The sequence below is a fragment of the Tamandua tetradactyla genome, chromosome 21 (assembly GCF_023851605.1).
Source record: "Tamandua tetradactyla isolate mTamTet1 chromosome 21, mTamTet1.pri, whole genome shotgun sequence".
Lineage (NCBI taxonomy): Eukaryota > Metazoa > Chordata > Mammalia > Pilosa > Myrmecophagidae > Tamandua > Tamandua tetradactyla.
This window is the reverse complement of record NC_135347.1, coordinates 22,066,747-22,083,250: the sequence shown is the minus strand read 5'-3', so window position 1 is coordinate 22,083,250 and position 16,504 is coordinate 22,066,747. Positions and strand designations below refer to the sequence as shown.

The following is a 16,504-nucleotide window of genomic DNA, read 5'->3' as shown; positions in this document are numbered from 1 at the left end:
AATTACATCATTTAAAAAAACAGGAACTAAACTATTGAATATATAAATGGAAAAAAAAACAGCAAAAAAAACTGCAATACTAGGATTAATCTATCAAACTATAAATTTTAAACTTAAGGCAAGTTGGCTAATTTTAGGAGTCTAGAATTTAGTTCAGAAAAAAAATTTAAATGAACATATAAATAACTATAAAACTCCTGCATCATCCATGTCAGAATATCTTTATCAGAGATTTTAATACCAGTTTAGCTTCCTTCTGAGATCCTGTTTATATGTGCGCATCTCCTAGCATCAGTTGATGTGTCCCCATATGTTGTGAACTAATTTTAGTATTACTAAACTAATATAATTAGGCAGGTAAATCTGTTCACTATAAAAATTAATGCATTCCCCCTGCAAATTTATCTGTATATTATCCAAATCACTGCCTGCCCTTCATACCACAGGGGCACTTAGAAAAAAGAAAACACATAAATGCACACATACAAATACACATTTATTCTTTACGGTTTTCTATGCCTTCAAATGATAGAATGTAATTCATTTATATTCTTAAAATATACCCACAGATTAAAAAAAAAAATACCCATGGGAGAAACAGTCCAGTAAATTAATGAGAGAGAGAAGGTGAGATCTAGCAAAGCATTCAAAATGAGTATAAATATATTTATTCTTCAGACTGAAATTATTCAGTGTGCAAATAACTTATTTTTAATTAGACTAGATCTTTCAAATATCATTTTAACAAAAAAAAACCAATTTTATTAAACCGTAGGTAAGAATGTACAAGTCAACAATTCTGACAAAAAAATTAGAAATTATATTCTAAGTTGATCAGAACTATATATTGCTAAAGAAAATTGTCACAGAAAATCCTTTTTGAATATATTAATGAAATTAGTTGGACAAATTTAACACATAAGGAAGGCCACCAATAATACGGTATCTAGGTCAAAGAAATATATTTATTTGAAAAGTCAGTATTTGACTCTGTACCTTTAAACAATTTTTTCAAGCTTTTACTTAAATACACAAATCTTCTTTTAAAGTATATCCCCAAAATACTTGAAGAAAAACATTTTTAAAGCCATGGTCAATTTAATAGAAACCCAACTGTTATTAAACCAACATTTACTGAATATCTATTATGTGTCAACACTAGAAAATACAGATACTTCATGCTCTCAAAAGAGGTGATAGGGCAGGCCACGATGGTTCAGTAGGCAGAGTTCTCACCTGCCATGCCAGAGACCCAGGTTCAATTCCCAGTGCCTGCCCATGTAAAAAAAAAAAAAAAAAAAAAGAGAGAGGTGATAACCCATCAGACAAAATATACCTATAAAACATGATTTCAATTACTAATGGAGAAAAATTTGGCAAGTCTAGTAAAATTTTGAAAATGTATACATTTTAGCACCCTATAATAGCAATTCTAATCCAGGGATTTTACTACAGTCCTGCCTATGTAGTAAAATACTGGAAGTAACATAAATGTCCTTCAACAGCAAATGGAAAAACAAGATATATGGATATGATACACTAACAGTTATAAGGAATGAATTACATGTTCATTAACACTATATATCTAAACTAACTTAAAAGTAAAAAAGCAAGTTGTAGACTAATATATATTTTGTATATATTAGATATATAACACATGAGAAGCATTTTTTAATTCAAATTTTTTTTAAATCATCATAAAAGTTGTCTCTTGAAGGAGATAGTAGAATGACACTAGAGATGCAAGTCAACAGGAACTTCCAAGTGTTATTTCAGTCATTAACTTAAGAAAAAGCAAATTTAACAAAATATTAACAAATTAGAATTTCTGGGTTATGGGCATATGGAGGTTGTATTATTTTGTAATATTCTGTATTTTTTTATTTTCCAAATTTAAAAAAAAGTTCCAAAAACTTGATCACATTTCACATTTGATGAAATCCCAAGCTATAATCTCTGTTACTTAGGGTCTTGAGACCCTTACCACGGCACTGAGGAAACTTAACAACCTGGTCCCTGCCCTCCCTTTCAGACCCAAACTTGAGCACTTCTACCCACATCTAGCCTATACAACTAGTCATACTGGAACACTCACCACTTATTAAACACCCCACATATATTTTGATGCCTTGTCTTTGCTAACTCTTTTCCCACACCTGTACATCTTCCCCTCATAAAATGCTTCTTGCATCAAATTCATATCACTAATCATCATTTGAGACTCAGTTCAAATGTCATCTACTATCTATAGTATTTCCTGTTTTTTCCCTCCATTCCTCACACAAAAGTAACTAATTTTGCAAGCAGCATTTTGATAGCACATATCACTAGACTAGGATCTCCTCTCTTTGGCAGTATAACTTCTTCCTTAATTTCTCAGCACCTATCAGAGTGCCTGGCACACAGTAGGGTGCTCAAATGTTAAATGAAATGAATGAACATTTGAATCAAGTATTAAGGAACAGAATAGAAAGTGATAAATTCATTTACCCATTAAAACTTCTATTAAAACTGCTGCACAAAAATGAAATGGTACTAGCTTCTGAACTCAGATTATATAAAAAACTTAAAATACTATGTTTTTGCAAAGTAGAAAACTATGCATAAAGAACTGCGCAATTTTACTCCTAAAGCAGTGTCCATATTTGTACATGAATAAAGATCAATGCTAAGTACTATCTTGAAGACAGCTTTGTTCTTTCATAATTTTACCAATTTTTCTAGAAAAGTTTTTAATATATTTCTACTGGTACTGGCAGTTTAACTTGAAATCAGTCATCATCCTAGCAAAAATATCTCTTGGTCATAATAATATTTAACAATGTCTTACAGCACCTGTCCTTAATTGTTTCAAAAGGAAATGCCTTAAGAAAATCACTGTTTGGGTCAAAGTTATTTGTATTAGTTCCATCTATCATGCATACATGCAATAAAAAGTCAAAAGGGCTTACAGGCAAAAGTTTGAAACTGACAGATCTGAATTAGAATCTTGACTCTGACACTTCTATGTTGTTACTTAATCTAGCCGGAGCTCAATTTCCTCATCTGTAAAATGGAATAAATATCACTACCTCATATGGTAGGTGTGAAGATTAATCAGGAAAAACAGATGGCATAGTGCCTGATATATCAATAAACATAACTTATTAAATATTTTGAAACACTAACAGATGATGGCAAAACCCTGAAACCAAAATACAATAATAAAGCAAAGTTCAGTATCTTTAAATCACCTTCTTTAGAATGCCACATTCATGTATCATTAAATACAAACCACCACTCTGGGTTAAGTAAATGCCTCATCCTTCAAGAGGGGAAAGAGCAATGAAATTGAATATCTACTCTGTAAGATATTTTTTTTCTATGTCTTCATCTGAGATGTAATCATCTAAAGTGTACAATGAGTGCTTTACAAGATCATCATAAAGCTGTGCATTCATCATTACAGTTGATTTTTAAACATTTTCATCATTCCAAAAATAAAAAATTGGGCTGAATATAAAAATAAAAGTGAAAAAGAACACCCCAAACATTCCATAACCCCCATAACCCCTGATTGTTTATTTTTTTCTCTTCTTTTTTTTTCTTACTCACCAGTACATACATTGGATAAAGGGAGTGAGTGTCAGTCACACAGTTTTCACACACAAATATCCATATCTTAAAAATACTACAGTTATTCAGTCATCTTCAAGAATAAAGGCTACTGGATTACAGTTCAACAATTTCAGGTATTTTCCTCTAGCTACTCCAATACAACCAAAACTGAAAAGGGATATCTAGATACTGCATAAGAATAACCTCCAGAAAGATCTCTTGACTCTATTTGAAATCTTTCAGCCAATGAAACTTTGTTTCATTTATCTTCCTATTTTGGTCAAGAAGTCTTTCTCACTTCCATGGTGCCAGGGCCAGGCTCATCCCCTGGAGTCATGTCCCACATTGCCAGGGAGATTTACACCCCAGGGAATCATGTCCCACATAGGGAGTAGGGAAGTGAGTTCACCTATCTAGTTGGCTTAGATAGACCACATCTGAGCAACAAAAGAGGTTCTCTGGGGGTGACTATAGGCATAATCATAAGTAGGCTTAGCTTCTCCTTTGTGGAATAAGTCTCATAAGGGCAGTCCCCAAGATTGAAGCTCTGTCCCTTCAAATTGGCAGTCCCCAGTGCTTGTGAGAATATCAGGTCTTCCCCATGTGGGTAAGTTTAATATTTCTTTTTCCCTAATCCCTCAAAGAAACTTTGCAAATATTTTTTTTCTGCTCAGAATACTCTGGAATGTAACTGGGTATTATATTAATTTACACAGAATAATAAAATCTCATTCCTTATTCTAGGTTCCATGTAATTAGGTTGTTTAAGTAAGCTGACGAGACCAGTTAAATTAAAGTGCTACTGAAAATGTAAATTTTTCACCAAAAAACATACTTCCTTTGGTCCCACACAGAAGTTGAAGTTTTAAAATACAGTCAATATCATCCTTTACCCTTTAGTCAGATTTACCTTACACCTACCCGATCAGCTTCATTCATATTTCTAATTGAAGTCTGATCACTATTTCAGTGTTTTTAACAGTTGTTGTATGGGTTAATGCTAACTTTCATAGCTACATAACTCTGGCTCTATATGTAGCTCTGTGTATTTGTCTCAGATGCCACACAAATACCCAAAGTTCCTTGGAGTGACCAGGTTATACACAAAAAGCTCAGCATCTCAGAATTTAGTAAGAGTTACAATTCAGGAATACATGTGACCTTTCTAAGAGCTTACAATCTAGGAACCTTTATGATAGGTCTTTACCAGATAACCCATGCCTGAAATTCAGCTCTCAGGGTTTAAACATCTTAATTAGTTCACATTAGACAGGTGTGGTGATATTTGCCTTTTTGTTTCTGGCTTATTTCACTCAACTTTCTGTCCTCAAGGTTCATTCACCTAGTTGCATGCCTCACAACTTCATTCCTTCTTAGAGTCCCTCAACAGTCCATTGTATGTATACATCCATACAGTCTACAGTCTGTCTACATACCCCCTTCCAGTCTACAGTCAATGTGCCCTTAGGTCACCTCTATCCACTGCAATTCTAGGACCCTGCCACCCTAAACACCAATGTACAAATGTCCATTGTGCCCCGGCTCTCAGTTCCTCCTAGTATACACCAAACTACGGGGTTGCAGAATCATATGGCAACTCACCCCTAGCCTCCTGTGGAGCCACCACACTGCCCTCCAGGGCTGCACCACTCTACTTCCCTACCAACAGTGAACAGAAACACCTCTCTCTTCACATTTTCTCCAGCACTTCTATCTCTCTGTTCACTTTAAACAGTTTTATTCACACATAAAATCCAACCTAAGTAAAAAATCAGTGGTTCCCAGTATAATCACACAGCCATGCCTTCACCACAACAATTTACAAAGCGACATATCCATTTCTTCCGCAAAGAATCCCATACCCCTCCTCCATATCCTACCCCACCTTACTGACACTTAGCTTTGGCTTATTGCCTTTGTTACAGTTAATGAAAGCATATTACAATGTTACTGTTAGCTATAGACCCTAGTAAGCACTGACTGCATTTTGTCCCATATACCATGCTATTTTCAACACCTTGCAATGCTGACATTCATTTATTCTCCCTCATGTAAAAACATTCTTATATTGGTACATTTAATATCATCACTGTTCACTCTAAGCATCACTAAGTTATACTGTCACAGTCTTATCTTCTAGCTTTCCTTCTAGTGTCATACATGCCCCCAGTACTCCTCCCTCAACCGTACTAACACTCAGCTTTGTTCAGTGTACTTCAATATTGTGCTACCATCAGGTAATATTATGCTATCAATTTCTGGGTCTTTACAATCAGTCCTTCTGAACACTTTGTATTTCTGCAGCATCAAATAAACGCTCAATCTCTACCCTCTTTCTATCTCCTGGTAATCTGTGTTCTCAACTTTAATTCTCAAAATTCACTCATTAATGTTAGTTCATATTGGTGATGCCATATAGTATTTGTCATTTAGTTTCTGGCTAATTTCACTCAATAGAATGTCCTCAAGGTTCAACCACACTGTTATATGCTTCATGACTTTATTCTGTCTTAGAGCTGCGAAGTATTCCATCACATATGTATATATGTGTATGTATGTGTGTGCATATATATATCATATATACATGCACACACACTTACATACCATAGCCACTTGTCCATTGATACACATTTGGGCTGCTTCCATCTCTTAACAAATCATTTAGCCACTTGTCCGTTGATGGACATTTGGGCTGTTTCCATCTCTTAGCAATTGTGAATAATGCCACTATAAACATCTGTGTGCAAATAAATATCCATTTGAGTCCTTGCCTTCATTTCCTTCAAGTATTTATCTAGTAATGTGATTGCTGGATCATAAGGCAATTCTACTCTTAGCTTCCTGAGGAACCACCAAACTGCATTCCAGAGTGGTTGTACCATTTTACATATCCAATGAAGTGAATATGTGCCTCTTTCTCCACAACCTCTCCAGCACTTGTGGCTTTGTGTATGCGTGTTTTTTTATAATGGCAGTTCTAGTAGGTATGAGATGATATCTCGTGGTTTTGATTTCTATTTCCCTAACAGTCAATTACATTGAGCATCTTTTCATATATTTTTGAGTCAACTGCATTTCTTCTTCAGAGAAGTCTCTGTCCATGTCTTTTGCCCATTTTTTAATTGGGCTGCTTGCCTTTTTGCTGTTGATTGTAGGATCTCTTCATATATTCTGAATATTAAACCCTTATCTGATATGCGGTTTCCAAATATTGTCTCCCATTGCATAGGCTGCCTTTTTTAATTTCCTGACAAAGTCCTTTGATGCACTAAAGTGTTCAATTTTGAAGAAACCCCATTTATCTAGTTCTTTCATTGTTCGTGCTTTGGGTATAAGATGTAGGAAACCACTGCCTATCAAAAGATCCTTAAGATATTTCCCTACATTTTCTTCCACCCAGCAAGATTTTTAAGGCTGAAGTGAGCACTTTAAAAACAGTCCCTCACAAATGTAAATTATTTATGTCTGGGATTACAAGTAAACTTACTTCACAAACTGTGTTTGAGAAACAAGATATCAGAATAGAATGGGGGCATGGTGAGGGGACAGAGGAGTAATCAATTATTAACTCTAAGCTGAAGAGCAAAAGAGTCAAGAAATGTACGCCTTCATATAATGCTGAATTAACTACTGCTACTGAAGCTCTGACACAAATGTTTAACTTACATACCCCAGCTGTAAGATGAGTTATTGATATAATGATCAACATGGTTACCAGTCTATTCACTTGGCTGCTACAACAACCTCAAATCACAGCAAACAGCAAAAAGTTTAAAATGTTGGTGGCTAATGGGTAAAGTCACACCGTAGTAGGTGATACCAAGCACTAACACAGCCCAATTCAAACTGGTAGCCTGAAGAAAGCAAACCCTGATGGGAACAGGAAGAACACTAATCTTTAGCGAAGACTTCCTATGTTTGGGGCCATAAAAAACATTTGGTGCTTTATCTCTTAATTTCATTTAGTCTGATATTCACAAAAATGTCTGAGGTAGTATTATATACTTTCTGCAAATGAGGATATGAAAGTGCAAAGATTAAATTCACTAGCCCAAAGTCATATGATAAGAAACAGCAGGATCAGGGTTTGAATCCAGTTCAGTCTGCCTCAAATCCCCTGCCCCCTGCTTAAAATTCTTCCAGCCTGGAAGAAGAAAACTTGGAGAGGTGAGTTTTGATCCTATACCATCCATAAGAGCCTCCAAAGGCCAATGAAAAATTAAAAAAATTTGTTATAGAAGCAGTCAAAGGACACCAAAGAATGTCACAGAACGATAAAACTAGGAAAATATAAATTAACCAGGTAGTTACCAAAACAAAAAACAGTAATATCACAGTTAACTTTAAGGAAATCAAGCTTTAACTAGGAAAACTTTATAAATGCCCCTAAAACTTCCTCATATGTATTTAAATTACATTAGTAGTTTCTTGATAATTCAGAAATATATATTAGTTCACAATCCAACTAAACAGGAAGGTATAAAAAAAGTAAACCAAATACACACATAGCACATATCTATATCAAATATGTCGACCCTAGGATATATAACAGAAGTTATTTTTGAAGTAAATCACAAAATCTCAGCACTTTAAAACATCAGGCTAGATAACAAATGATACATCATCTATTTGACCCCATCATTTTACAACTTAATAAAAAGGGACCCAAAGAGACTCTCTGTCCAAAAAGTAGAGAATGTTCACTAGTAAGAGTAAAGAACCAGAGAGACCATGCTTGCTCAAGCTTCAAAGTATTTGATAACTATAAACCCAAACTAAATATAACTTTAAAATATCTTTGTGACAAGTGCTACAGAAGTAATATTAAAGCTATCACTAGAAGGAAGAAGATGGATGCATACAGCATTTTGGGCCTCTCTATAGTTTTTCTCTCAGATCTGTTTCTGCAGTCTACATAATAGTTTTATAGCAAATGCAAAATAATCCAAGAAGGTACATGGCAGTATATCACTCAAAAGTGACAGACACTGAAAATAATTCTCTTCTGGGAGAAAAATCTTCCTTAGAAGTCTTCAATTCTTTGCTTCACTATTATACAATTGGGTCTTAAAATGTTAACTTCTTATCCTCACTTTCTACTTAAATAAAAAATCTCTCCTGATAAAATACAGAACTCTCCCTTATTCTAATGTTGTATTCTAGTTAAATCAATGCCACAAATAACAATATTTGCATATCTTGCTACTTTGTGTAAAAATGGCAAGTTCACATTATAACATTCTAGATGCAGTTAATATTTCAAATAACTGTAAGTAATTTCCCCATTAAAACACCAAAAGGAGAAAAATTAAAAGTTAGCCATAACATCTGCAGAAATTGTGTACCAGCATCCTTATAGCTGTATCAAGGACAGAAAAGCTATGTCACTGAAATATACAAAGACAATGCTGCCATCTAAAGGCCAAGATATAATATGAAAAAATGCATGTTTAGTCAAATACTGTTGCTGTATAAAAAACAACCAATATGGTTAATTAAGTCAGAAAAGTTTATACTTAAAAAAATACCATGTTAAGCTCTAATACTTTTTTTTGAGAAGATTCGATATGAGAAATAAAATAATTTGCCTAATATTTGTCAAAGCACAAGTCAAATTCTATTGGTGCTCTTTCAGATAATGTTCTCTATAAGTACCTCTATTAGTTGTTAATTTAAAATATTTGTTATTAAATTAATAATGATAACACCTCTGGAAGTGAAAACACCCAAACTACTAAAATTGGAGCTTTGCAAATAATTCTAAAAGTTCTCTTTTTTTTCACAAATTTAAAAAAGTCAAAGTTCATATGGGAGGTTAGTTATCAATAACTCAGCTGTACAATAAACTGTTCAAATTATTCTAAATTTCTCTTTCCAAGAACCTTAAACAAATTTCATTAAATTGAACAATTTTAAGACTCAGAAAAATTACTTCAAATTTCCAATGAAATTAAAATGTTTTATGAATAAATCTACGAAATATGAAATTACTTCCCCCTTAGGATTTAAGTATATAACATTTTTAATGTACTAAAATATTCAGGAAAAACTAATATGAATATACACACAAACATAATTGACTACTTTGGAACCTAGTGGTCAAAATTTTTTAATGTGCAAAGAAAAATGCTTCTTTGTACTTAATCAACAAGCAAACAAATATTACTCAATAAATATTCCCATTATATGAAGAACAAACTAATTCTAAATTGTACAGCCTTTAAGTAATTTATCTTAAAGTAGAAAAGAACAGTTAAATGATAAATACAGTATTGATATCGTAACAACTACTAGTACTTTAGTGTCTCCTATGGGTCAGTTTTCTTAAATACTTTAAGAACATTATGTTTTTAATTCTCAAAACCACAACCTCCAAAAAGACAAGTATTAATAACTCCATTTGTAAATGAGCTCAGATAACTTAAGTACACAGCTCTTTCCCAGAGTCACAATGCAAGTGAGTGGATCCCAGGATTCAAAAATTCAGTCTCTCTGACCCCAAACACTTAAGCCTCTACAAAATCACATGGCCTAACATGCAATTACTAAATTTTTATCAAATACAAAGAGGAATCTAAACTATTTATACTATATAAGTTCAGGGAAAAATATAATTCTAATCCAGAATAAAAACACTTACTTTCTTTTTTTACAAAATCTGTTTAATCAGCAAAAAATAGTAAAAAATATTAACTTTTTAGAATTTTCAATAAAAGCATTTACTTTTAATTCATGGTATTTAAATTTTTCTAACTAGATCCTTTTTTAAAAATAGTTTTATCTCACTTGAAGTACTAATGCTTCTGGAGACCTCTCAAAACCTAAGTCCATAAATGAAACCAAAATATTTATCAAATTTTATACACTAACTCCAAGAGGCAACAAAAAGAACTCTTAATTTTGGAGACATAATTAAAAAGCAAATCTTCTTTGCAAATATGCAACATATTCAATATCAGTCTATCAACATTTTCAAGTATACTGTTTTCTAACTCTGAGAACTCTCCAAGCACCTCTCTAAGTGACAAATTCTCTTTGTTAATCTTTACTATGACCCTATCAAGTCAAAGCTAAATGGCTATGGAATATTATTCAGCCATAAAAAGGAATGCAATTCTGATACATGCTGCAATATGGATGAACTTAAAAACATGTTAAGTGAAAAAAGCCAGACATAAAGGCTACATATTGCATACTTCCATATATATGAAATGTCTAGAAGAAGCAAATCTGTAGAGATAGCAAGTAAATCAGTAGTTGCCAAGGGCTAGAGGGAAAAGGGAATAGGGGAGTGAAAGCTAGCAGACAGATGGTTTCTTTCTGAGGTAATAAAAATGTTCTAAAGCTAGATAGTGGTAATGATTCTATCACTTAGTGAATAAACTAAAACTCACTGAACTGCATACTTTAAAAGGGAGAATTTTATGAGATATAAACTACATCTCAATAAAAATAATGATATAAAGCAAAATTAAATGATTTCAAATATATTAAATAAAATACATTAAATGTGAATTATTTACACATGTATACTTAAAATATGAAATCTATGTTACTACCAGGATTATCTTCTCCAATGTATTAAACCCCATACTAAGCAAAAAGCCTTATTTCATAACGGTACAATTTCCTGGAAAAAAAACCCTAATTATTTAGAATCATTATAACCCCTAAGAAATTTCAAAGAAACTCCAACCACATACTTATATTTGGCCCCTAAATTTTAATTTCTTTTCTAATTTACCTGAATTGATTCACTATCAGAATTTTAAAAAGAATTTGGCATATGCTAATGAAGAATTTTTAATACTCAAATACCACATATTAAATATAACCTATTTAGTTATATGATCAATTTATAAAATAATTGCTTTGAGAGGATTCTTGCTTTAAGTAATATTTGTTTTCAACCAGCAAACTATAAATGAATGCTGATATGGTAGGATATGTACCCCAACAAACACATGTTCTTAGTCTTAATGCATGTCCCTGTGCCCAAAAGAAAATAAGATGAAAAAAAATTTATAAACAAAGTTCAGACAACTCAAAGGTTGGAAACAAGATAAACAGGGAAGATAACAAGTACTTACTAATTTGTTTTCCTGCATGTATATTCTCTGTAATTTCAGACAGCCTTTAGCTATGACAACCATGCCTTCATCTGAGATCTTGTAACACTGGCCGAAGTGAATATCTTTGAGTTCTCTGCATTTTGAGCCCAGCTGTAAACAGAGAGATTTGGCTGAATTCTCAGAAAAGAATAAAGGCAACACATTTCTAATCGATTTCCATAAAGTTTCTTGAAAATTGCCATATCTGAGTTAACAAATAGTAATTTGTAATTTACTTTTAAAATAAGAGACAATGTTAAGCATCTGTAACATAAAACCATGTTTTGTAAACCTTTCACCTTCCAATCTATCTCCTTGCTTTAACTACCTCATAATTCATGCCCATCTAGCTGCCTAGATTCCTTAAGAGTTCAACTTTACATCTTTATTTCACTTGAGTCTTTCTTTACATTGGTAATTGTGTTACACTGACTCGGACATAGGTCCAATAAGTGGAACAAAGGACCAAGAAATGAACGAATATTTAGAGATTCTGTTTTTTGAGTGTCCTAACAAATCACCTTTCTCCATAGGCTCACTTCTCAAGAAAAGGAAAAAATTCTGGATACACCATCCTCAACTTTTTAGTTAGATTACTTATGTACACACTATAAAGCAGAAACCAAGATCAAGAAAATTCAACTGTCCTTTAAGTAGTTAATCGACAAAAATAATGTTCCCATTAAAACACATTAAGCATCACAAAAATAGATTAATTTCTTTTCAAATATATAGTACAGATTAGATCAGGTAATCAAAGCAAACTATAAATGAATGCTGATATGGTAGGATATGTACCCCAACAAACACATGTTCTTAGTCTTAATCCAGGTCCCTGTGCCATAAACCCATTGTAAATTGGATCTCTTGGAGATATTATTTTTAATTAAGGTATGCCCCATCTGAATTAGGAAGGTTCTCAATTCAGATTACCAAAGGTCTAATAAAAAGAACCAGAAAGTCACAGAAATGAGAAAGAAGAGGGCAAAACCATGTGATAGGAGACAGAAATAAAAGCTAAGAAATCCCAGAGATCACCAGTAGACAGCACCAGAATGCTACAGTTTTGAAGAAAAAGCAAGTCTAGCCAATATCTTGATTTTGGACTTCTTCTAACCTCAAAACCATGAGCCAATAAATTCCTGTTGTTAAAGCCAGCCCATTTGTGGTATCTGTGAAACTTTATTGGCAAAGTAAAACAGTTGTTTTATGAATATTCCATATGAAAAGTCACCTTAGAAATAAAACACCTTTATTTAATCATGCTCACTTATCAAAATTTGAAAAAAATCATTATATTAAAAATAATAAAACCCAGTATTGGCAAGAGTTCAGAAAGTGTGTTTACATACTGTGAGTAAGACTGCAAAATGAGGACTAAAAAATCTTCCTGGAGAGCAACTTAACATAAGTAAAAATACTCCATAAAACATGCCTGAAAACTCTATGGTGCAGCTTCTAAATATTTATCCAAAATATAAACTAAAGAGGGATGGATATTAGAGAAGTATGTGATAAGTAAGTACAGTAAAATGTTAATTATAGAATCTAGGTGGTGGGTATACAGGTGTTCACTGTAAAATTCTTAGAAATTTCCCATATGTTTGAAAATTATCATAAGAAAATGTTGAAATAATAAAGTAAAAGAGGTAAGATTTAGCTTGAGAATTTAGCAAAAATTTTAAAAAATAGTAAAATATAGGAAACAAGCTAACAGCATCAATTACGGTGTATTTATAAAATTGAACATTATGCAGACATTAAAACTGAAGTACATACTTGAAAAAATATGTTTTATAGTGCAATCCAATATTTATGGAGAAATCATACATGTATCTTTGCGCATAGAAAAAAATGTTGAAATAAATACCAAAATATTAAGCAGTGGTTATGTCTGATCAGTTCAATAATGGATGTGGGTTATATTTTCTTTGCTGCCTATTAATCTTTTCTCATTTTTAAAAATAATCATTACTTTCATAAAAAAAAAAGAAACTTGCAAGTTCTGTTTCAAATAAAGTAATGATATTCTCAGAAAATAAATGATTTGTTATTTTTCTAAAGGTGATGATATATACAAATTATGTTATTCTAATGAAGGTTATGCTTTAACCAATCATATATTCCATTAGAAATATAAAAGCTCGATGAAAATCAGAAATTTCTCTGTTTTGTTAATTAATGTATGCCTGGTGCCCAGTGTCTTACATTCCGTCTTACATTTAGTTAATAGTAAATAGCTCTGAATGAAAAGGCTGATCAGGGCTGCGCACTGTAAAAAAAGCCTCTGAAAAATGGACAAATAGGAAACATGACCATGGCCTCATTTACCACTGTGTTCCAATTAATTCAGGGATTCTAAACTGGATCCACGGATAGCAGTAAGGGATACCAGGAAAATGGATGGGCAAAAGAATGCATCTTTATTTTCATACTATCCTTAACTGAATTTTAACCTTTCTTTCATTTACTAATGTAAACAACAATAAAAACCTACAATAGGTTAGCAATACCTGTGACTTTGCAAACAATAGAAATCAAAGATAATTTTACATATTACTGTTGTTAAAAATGCCTTGAAATGACATTTATGCTCATTACTAGTCATCATGCTCTTTACTACTAGATCTTCTAACATCCTATTTATTAAAATGTTAAAGATGCACATGTATAGGTAGAACAAATGTACAATGGCACATGACTTAAGACTGACAAAAGCTGAATCCAAAGCCAACAGTAAGGAAAGCAGAGAAGCAGCTTTATCACCCCTGGAGATTCCCCAATCGACTCATTTGTCTGGCAGTAATGGTGAAGTCGATGCTAAAAATGTCAGAACTCTTGAAACTCTGCTTAAGAAGTAGCTAACCTGGCCTATGGATAGGCAATGTTGACTTCCCAGGACCGGGTTACTCCTTCTTCTCTGAAATCAGGAAGCAATGCAAGAATGGTTTCCCTGATGAAAATTATAAAAATGGGTGATGGATGCAAATAGGCAAAACAATAGTTAAACCTTCACTACAACCTGGACTACAAGCTCCTTGAGAGCGGAGGTTTCTATCCTCATTTACTTTTGCATTCCCAGTTCCACCTAATAGAAGGCACTCAATAAATACAAGCTTCCTGACAGAGTAAAGCCCTTTTCCTTCCTACCCTCATCTAGAATCTGTTTTATCTCCCAAAACCAAGCAGTTCTGGGAGCAGGTAAAGAGTCCTATGAAATGATCCAAGCTTCCATAAGAAAAATAATGTTTTCATAAGCAAAACAAAAGGGAAGAGGTATAAACAGAAAAGAAATGAAAACATATATCCACATAGATAGTTGTACATGAATATTTACAGCAGAATTATCTATGATAGCCAGAAATAACTCAAATGTCCAAACTGATGAACGGATAAACAAAATGTGGTATGTGTATATGTATGCATATATATATATCCATACAATGGAACATCACATAAGAGTGATGAAGTACTGATATATGCTACAAAATAGACGAATCTTGAAAATATTATGCTAGGTGAAAGAAACTAGTCACAAAAAACTACATATGATTCCAATCACATGAAATGTCCGAAACGGAGAACTCTAGAAAGAAAGAATGTCAGTGGTTGCCTGAGGTTGGGGGGAGGGGAAGGGATTGGAAGCAGGGATTAGGAGTAACAGCTAAATATACAGGGTTTCTTTGTGGGAGTGATGAAAATTGACTGTGGCTATGGTTATTATGTGTGTGAATATACTAAAAACCATGGAACTGTACAATTTAAATGGGTGAACTGTATGATACGTGGACTATATCTCAATAAACTTGTTTAATAAAAAAGTAGTTAACTTCTCAGAACTACCCTCCCTCTTAATGCATGTGTGGCATTGTCCTTTCTCCCTAATGGCAGAAGACTGAAGTTATCCAGGGGGAATTAAGCATAGGGTCTTTCAATGGGGGGTACACAATGCATAACTAGGAACAGAAGCATACTGCTGAAAATATGACAGATATGTGAAAGTTTATAAAATGAAAATGGAAGAATTCAAAGAAATAATTCTATAACATTTCTAGGATGAAAGGATGTGAACCTCCAGAGTGAAAGGATTCACCCAGGTTTCCAGCGCAATGATAAAAGCATACCCATAGCAAGGCAAATCATCATGCAATTTCAAAAGTATGGGTATTAAAGAAGAGTCAACCGTCTTCCAGAGAGAAACATATTTCATATAAAAGATCAAAATTTTAAAAGGTATCAAACTTAACAATAGCTCTAAAAAAGAAAAAAAAAGAGAAATGCCCTCAAATTTTGACAGAAAACTATTTGTAACCTAGATGTTTACACCCAGTATTCAGACTATGAGCTAATAATAAGGGCAGAATAGAAATATTTTCAGACATGCAAGTTCTCAGAAGATTTACTTTCCACACATACTTTCTCTGAAAGTTACACAAAACCTGGGAATACACTAAAAGACATGAAGTCCAGGTTATAGGAAATCTAACCCAACAGCAAGATGAAGGTATAATACTAAGGTGATCACTAATGTAACAATATTTGTACACAAGAAGTCCAGACTGGAACTTTCAGACAATCCCAGGCAAATCTACTTTAAGAAAGTAAATTTGATTAAGTATCTATACAAAGATATACTACACAACTAAGAAAAACTTTAGCTCCATTAGTGTTCAGACTAAACTAATTAAACAAAGAGGGAAAAATCCTTTTATCAACACTAACAAAAACAAAATGCAATAGAAAGGGGATAAAAAGGTACATAGTTGTAAAATGGAAATACTGAATACTAGTCAAAC

General features: G+C 33.0%; 1 protein-coding gene across 1 annotated transcript in view; it reads right to left on the bottom strand.

Moving 5' to 3' along the window:
* FBXL17 (F-box and leucine rich repeat protein 17) overlaps window positions 1–16,504 on the bottom strand; it is a 574,971-nt gene that overhangs the window by 514,665 nt on the left and 43,802 nt on the right. Inside the window, exon 4 of the mRNA XM_077139013.1 lies at window positions 11,688–11,819. Coding sequence (XP_076995128.1) covers window positions 11,688–11,819 — 132 coding nt within the window. The remainder of the gene's footprint in view (window positions 1–11,687; window positions 11,820–16,504) is intronic.